Consider the following 7,500-nt stretch of genomic DNA (forward strand, 5'->3'; position numbering starts at 1 on the left):
CCAGTTATCAATATAATCCTCATGATATCATAATTATTTCTCCTATATATGTTAGCATCATCATACATCTTCATTATCAGTATAGGTTTTCTTATATTATTCTTGTTATTGTTGTGTTAAAATATTTGAGAAACAATTTTTTTGTGTTAGATTGGAGTACAGGTTATATTCATAATGATGATGTTTGCATTATTTTTATTAGTGTTTTCCCTAAGTTTCGAAATGTAACATGTAAGATTATTATAGTAATTACTATTTTTATTTTTGTTTCACAGCAACACAATATGTGAAGCTTACATTAAGGAGTTGTCCTGAAGGTGAGGTACCAAACCTCACCTCTCCTCAAGACACTTCCCACAGACCTCTTCCACTCACACCGTCTTCCAAGTCCAACGAACGTATCACTGCTCCTTTACCAGTTAATGTAAGCACTTTTTCTAATCTCATTTGATACATTGTGATTATATCTTCATTTATGAATATTTTTGTTATTTTTTTCTGAATGCATTTTAAAAATAAATTTTCTTGCTTTTCAACAGACACAGTTACAAAATCAGATGGAAATGAATAAAGGGAAGATGCTTACTATGTACCTTGAGAAGCAGCGCAGAGTGCGTGACAACATAATTGTTGAGCTACAGAGAGGCCCTTCTAAGGTAAGTAGACATTAAAGCATATCAGGAAAGCAATGTAAGATGCAGAAATAAAGGTGGTATTTTTGCAAGGCATGATTTAAAGAAAATCAAATTTGGGGTTGTATATTGCATGATTGTTGTTATTATGATGATATTGTTAGAATTGATTTTGATCAATTTTTAAATTGATCTGGGATTAAGTAGTCAGATGGAGATTTTGCGAAACTTTTTAAGATTATTTATTAACTCGGATGAGGCCTCTGAAATTGGCGTGGGCATGCCAGACAGGAGGTTTGGTAGGATGGAGGAGACTTTTGCTTCTCCCCACAGTCGTTTTTTCCATCCAACTCCTGCACATTTATACATATGGGAACTGAAAATCTTCTCCACTTTTTGTGTTACATCATATTGTGAGACATAACAGGTACTGGTATGCTAGGGCAATGATCAGACAAATAATATCTGTAGTTTAGTCTCTACACAGAAGGAATATGCTCTGTACCCTCAGGGTAACATCACTATAACAAATTCGTGAAAGAAGAAATACAAAGATGAGTGAAACATTTTCTTTATGAATTAACCCATTGCTGACGGGGCGCCTAATGACTTAACTGGTCGTCAAGGCAGGCGGTCTATGACATAGCAGCACCGGCTTTATTGTTGCTGTAATAGACCAAAATTAGTACATAGTCCATATTGGCTCATTATCATCTATTCACTCAGTATAAGAGGTATAATTTTTTTATGGGTGGACAAATTATTATTATTATATATTTTATTTTATTTGTATATGAAAGTTAATAAATGTGTAATGATAACTACCCCCAACAATGAAAAAGACAAGAAAAAGGTAGAAAAAACAAAATGATGGAGAAGAGGAAGGTGACCTGTTTATTATGGCTGTGAGTGCCACAGCTTAGAGCAGCCTTACTGGCACACATGGTCTAGGCCTCTTGCCACTTCCAATTTTGCCTTCATATCCTGTACTGCCAGTATCTTAGACTGGGAGTCGGCATTCGGTTTTGTTTCATTGTTCTATGAAGTTGGCACTCTATAGAGACTGTGGGTAAAAAAGCCCTTGATGGCTTTCTTTGCTGCTGGTACTATGATAGAGTGGTGCCATATGTGTTTGTGATTTTAAATTAATATTGAATGGTATGATAATTATGGTAATAGAAATGATAGTGTTTAGTCACCAAATAGAAAAATTACTTCAGATTTACAAAGAAACATATCATGGCACTCTCCTGTATTGTTAGATATACCTCTATGATTATTGTCAAATACACTTCGACAGCTATTATCAAATACATCTTGATTATTATTGTCAGATACACCTTGACATCTATTATCAAATACAACTGGACAGCGATTATCAAATATATTTTAATTTTTATTGTCAAATACTCCTTGACAGCTATTATCAAATACATCTTAATGGTTATTGTCAAATACGTCATGATGACTATTGTCAAATACATTTTGATGACTATTGTCAAATACATCTTGATGACTATTGTCAAATACATTTTGATGACTATTGTCAAATATGTCTTGATTATCATCAAATATGCCCTGACATATTGTGATATGAGCAATCATATGAACCTTGGAATATAATTATAGAAATTTAAAAATGAAGTTCTGTTTTATGCATGTTAACCCTCTCTGGACGGGTGGTACACCATGGGTACCGCGCATTCAAGGCCTGTTCGCTGGGGACGCCATACGGTGTTGTTTATTTAACTGATTTAGGCCTATGCGTTTGAGAGCCCCGGCATTGTGACATGCAAGGCTGGAATGCCCCCGTCGTGAATGGGTTAATTTTGGTTAAATTTCAATGCTCCAGTTATTCATGTTAAATGATACATACTGGTTCATTTGTGTCAGTTTTTTAATTTTATTGTTTTCTGACCTGAGTAGTCTCCACAAAAAACACTAAAGCTGATTATATCACATGATTAGGCAAAAGGTGAATAAGGAAACAGATAGAAATAGGTTACTCATTGATGCTTGGAACAGTCAGTGTCATCATCATTATTATCATTATCATTGTCATCATTATCATTATTATCATTATCATTATTATTATTATTATTATTATTATTATTATTATTATTGTTATTATTATTATTATTATTATTATTATTGTTATTATATTTGTCATTAATTTTGTCAAGTATCATCATCATTTTTTTTTTCTCTCTCTCTCTAGTGATATGTGTATTTTTTTATTTTATTTTATTTTTTTTTATTTTTTTTATTTTTTTTTTAAGTTTTCACTTTTCTTATTTATTTGCTTATGTTTATTGTTACAGGTTTTGCAGAGAAATCTTGAGAAGGAGTTGGATTCAATAAATCGTCAAATTGCCAAAATACAGGAGGAGCTCAAGAATATGAAAGACATTGAAGCTCAAGTAAGCATGAGTTTATTATTAATAATTTTTTCTCTGTTTTTAAGTTTATTATTAGAATTATTTTCTTTTATCCTTTGTTAAGCTAATTGAAACTTCATAATTATTTGTTTACATCTTCAGTTCAAATTGTTTCAGTTGATTATTTTGTTCATGTTTGAATTCATTACCAAGATGCCAATACTTCATTATGTCTTGAACTTCATTCTTGCTGCATTATACACGAAATTAGAAATATTACTTGGTTTTCCAACTATCTTCCCAGATTTAATATGTTGGGCTTGTGTTCTGTATCTCCCACTGAGACCTGCGGATAAGTCTTCTAAATATGTGAAGAGCTCTGAGCTTGTAATACGCTCATGGCAGTACGCAATTACTTGATGCTTCGCTGTGGCTAACTAATTACATATTATTTTGTAATTAGAGTAGTAAATTTTGATTACTTTACTCTTATGATTTTGTTATATTTCTTTGTTTTTTGTTAGTATTTTATGTCTTCATGTGTTGTATTTGTTTTCAGTTACATTCGCACCCGCGCTCCTCTCCTCGCTCTCCTCCCCTCTCCCGTCCGTCTTTTTCTCATCCCCATAGCCAACTCCCTCATCACCAGACTCACACTCGCTCCGTGTCTGAGATTCCCCCTCCTCTTCCTGCCCGAAGTCGCTCCCTTGTATCCCAGACATCCGCTCCCAATATTTCCAGTTCCTTTGCCTCCCTTACCTGTGCTCCACCTCTGCCCCCACGTCCCCCCCACTTGGAGAGGGTTGGGGAGGGAGGCCTAGCACAAAGTCTAGAGAACATACATAAGGTGCAGAGTCTCTCTCATGTAAGTTGTAGACAACACAAAATTATTTAAAATAAACGTTGAAGTACACATAGATTTTGTTACTTTGGGTGCTAGATTGCTCTTGCTTGTATTGTGTTTGCACAGATTTTGCTTGCAGTATATTATTTGAATTTTGCTGGACGTGCTTTATTCTGACTGTCCCAAGGGTGATTAACCTTTGAACGATGGTGATTGTTCGGAAATGACCAGGGCCTAGTTCGTCATCACAAAGATCATTGTTACTTGCTTTAAGAGTTTTTTACATTCTTATTTTTAACTTCAATATCAAGATCTGCTCTTAGAAAAACATATAGCTTTCCTTATGATCAATGATCACCCTTGTTAAGAGCTTTTATATGAATAAAAATTGAATAATCTGTTAGAAGTGTTTATCTGAAAATGATAAATTGAGGAATCCACAGGAAAGAGTATGATTGATAGGCCACCATTATAAATATTTTAAAATGTAATATCTATTTTTATTTCTGTCAATATATGTATATATATATATATATATATATATATATATATATATATATATATATATATATATATATATATATATATATTTTCTTTAGCATTGTATTTTATTGTCAAAGAATACTGAATTTTTTTTTCATATATACACTCACTAGAGAAAAAGAACTCAGTAACTCAGGAGAAATATAAGGTGACCTGTATGAAACAACCCACCTGATGGATCAACTAGGCTTAGATATATGTATGTGGCAAAGGTATGAATTAGAATAGATAATTTTGCAATGTATGATATGTATCTAATGTTTCAGTATTGCATCTTCATCATGTGATACTGATGAAGATGTATTATTGAAGAATTAACTACATTGTGGAGTCACTCATTCTCATTCATGCCTTTTCTGCATTAGTTGCAATGAACTTTGTATAGGCTTAAATATTTCAGCTTAATTATTTTGTTTGGGTTGCTTTCTGGTGATCTTAATTTCACATATGTTTTCAGTACACTCCTTTTATTCATATTTTCCAACTTCTGCATTCATCTCCCAAGTCAAATTGTCCTTCAGTCTTAACAGTTTTCCTTTATGATGACAGTGATTTAAATTTGCACATAGTTAGCTTGAACATGTATAGCTGGTCAAAATGGTCTTGTGATTTCCAGCAATAGCTTTTCTAATTATCTGGTAACAAGGATTTAAGAATATAAGAAATATTAATTTTTGTCAAAGAGTAAGAAAGATGCAAAGTGAAAGCAGTTTGTAGCCATCAAAACAATCCAGTTTAGTATTTGATGATAATTTATGTACTACGTAATGATATCAGAACATTATCAAAAGAAAGACATTTTAATGGCAATGATTTTTTATGCATGTTGATATTCAAGGCTTGTAGAATCCACTATTTTATGTTATATGTTACCATCTGCAATGCCAAAGAGAATAGAAAACACTATTACTTGCATACATTTTTCAGATATTTGCACAACAACAAAGGGGACTATCACAGGATTGATGTTAATTTTTATTTCTGTAACTGATGCCATTTACATTGGGGGGGAAAGAAGTGCATCTTTATAACAGCTAAGTTTCAAACTACCAAATTTTATATCAATACCTGTGATGCAAACTGTGACCATTTTCTTCAGTTGTACATGCACAAAAATAACTGTGCAATTAAAACTTGGCTGGGTAAGGTTTCAGATTCAGATGATGATTTAGTTTGTTTCTTCCATGTGCAGAAGATGGTGGTTTATTCATTTTTTCACATGCATATACATAATATTCACATCCTGTATGTTCATCTATTATTATTAACATTAGTAAAATTGATATCAGCTGATTTATTATGCTAATCTTACTCATAAGTCCTTGAGCATGTACCTATTTCTTGTTAAAGATTTAAGGATTGTTTCAGACAATGTGGATTATGAAGAAAGGAAATCCTTTTTTTGTGACCATCTTTTTTACTCAATTTCACTTTTATCCTATCTGCAGATTTTGTATAAAATATGTTTCCATACTGGGTTTGAAGGCTATATGGCATGTTATAGTTTGCAATGAGAATTTGCACTTATAATGCTGGGTTGTGTACTTATAGCACTATTATTTATTGATTTGTTTTGAGCTTGCACAAAATGCTTTAGCACATTTCAGTTGTACACTGAGTTGTTTAATAATTAAGTAAACAGCAGAGATTTTTCTACTATGGCACAAACAAGGCTGAGGTCTTTTTTATTTAAAAAAAAAAAAAATATTCCCCCTTAACATAGGTTTGCTACATTATACTAACCTTATTCTTGAATTTGTAAAAAAAATGGACAAGAGAAAAATCTCTGTAAACTTGGATGCATCTGGATGTCACGTCCACACTTCAGCATTCTGTTCCCATCTGATTCTAGGGAACTACTTATTTGATTAACTTTAACTCATGTTATTCCAGTTCTTTTCCAGCTGGAACCCTTGATTCTCTGTTTAGGAAAAAATGGGATTGTGTTACATTATATTGCTTTCATGATATATAGGTCATTGTTAAGCCTGTTAAACAAAACAAGTGTTGTGTGATTTTGTGATAAAATAATTTGAGAAGTGATTTGGGAAGAGATGTATCTTAACTCTTTTTCTCTACACTAAATTTATTTTAGAGGTTTTGAACTGATTGGTCCTTATTATCTTGTCTTGATTGAATGTTGGTTGATAATCCAGAAGGATTCACAAATACCAATCTGAAGTGTGATGAAGACCATCATCCTTGTCTGATTGAGATTATGTCATTAGAAAGCAGCAGCACATGGATATTATACAACATTCATATGGGAACTGTTGTAATAACACTGTATAAAAATGACAAATGACACTTAGTTTTATCTTGCCATTTGATATGCATATCTACAATTGGCATTTCACATTAACCCATTCCCCGACGGGGCTATTCTGGCTTTAAAAGGTCAAAATGCCAGGATACTCAAACGCATAACCCTAACGAGTCCGGATTCTGCCCCCGCTCACCCAGCGCGCCGACCTTGACAAAATAACTCGTCCCCGGCGTCTGACCCAAAAACCACTAGACGTGATATCTTGTCACCCGTCATTAAGGGGTTAAGTCCAGTTGATATTTGCATAAAATGGAAATCAGTAATATTTACAAGTTTATTTCTATGTCAAGAATTTGTTTGGTATTAATATATAGCTACTTCAGTGGCTTCTTAGTTTTGTAAATACATCCCATCAGCGTAGATGTCTTTATTTAGTAATTTTCTCCAAAGGGACTCTTATGAATATAGTTATATCATACTTGTTGATAATGTTGATAAAAGAATGTTATCCTCTCTTAACCCTTTCCCGACGGGTGCACTTTCTACGCGAAGTCCCATATGCCGGGCGATTGCAATATTGCATTGAAATCGTCACAATCGCATGACGCCCCGGAACGGGAGTTTTTGGCTGTGTCACACGGGTGTGACGCACCGTCGTCATTGGGTTAACCCATTAATACTGGCTGACAAGATTTCATGTCTAGTGGTGGCAGGACTAGCTACTGGGGATGAGATATTTTGTCATGGCTTTCTTTCTAACCGGTGTGCCTGGTGATCTGGAGCGTAATGCTTGGCTGCACCCAGAGTGGGTGAATAGCCTGAGGCGTTAGGCTTATG

At 33.7% G+C, this 7,500-nt stretch overlaps 1 protein-coding gene across 2 annotated transcripts in view; it reads left to right on the top strand.

Moving 5' to 3' along the window:
* LOC122252191 (rho guanine nucleotide exchange factor 12) overlaps positions 1–7,500 on the top strand; it is a gene marked incomplete in the record, with an annotated part of 190,682 nt that overhangs the window by 38,647 nt on the left and 144,535 nt on the right. For both annotated transcript variants that reach the window (XM_086531438.1, XM_086531439.1), the window contains 4 exon segments: positions 276–424; positions 540–656; positions 2,954–3,052; positions 3,570–3,875. In XM_086531438.1, the coding sequence (XP_086387564.1) occupies positions 276–424; positions 540–656; positions 2,954–3,052; positions 3,570–3,875 (671 nt within the window).

Source organism: Penaeus japonicus, unplaced genomic scaffold (assembly GCF_977035675.1).
Source record: "Penaeus japonicus unplaced genomic scaffold, GWHDUDI00000001_assembly GWHDUDI00000035, whole genome shotgun sequence".
In the NCBI taxonomy this organism is placed as follows: Eukaryota; Metazoa; Arthropoda; class Malacostraca; order Decapoda; family Penaeidae; genus Penaeus; species Penaeus japonicus.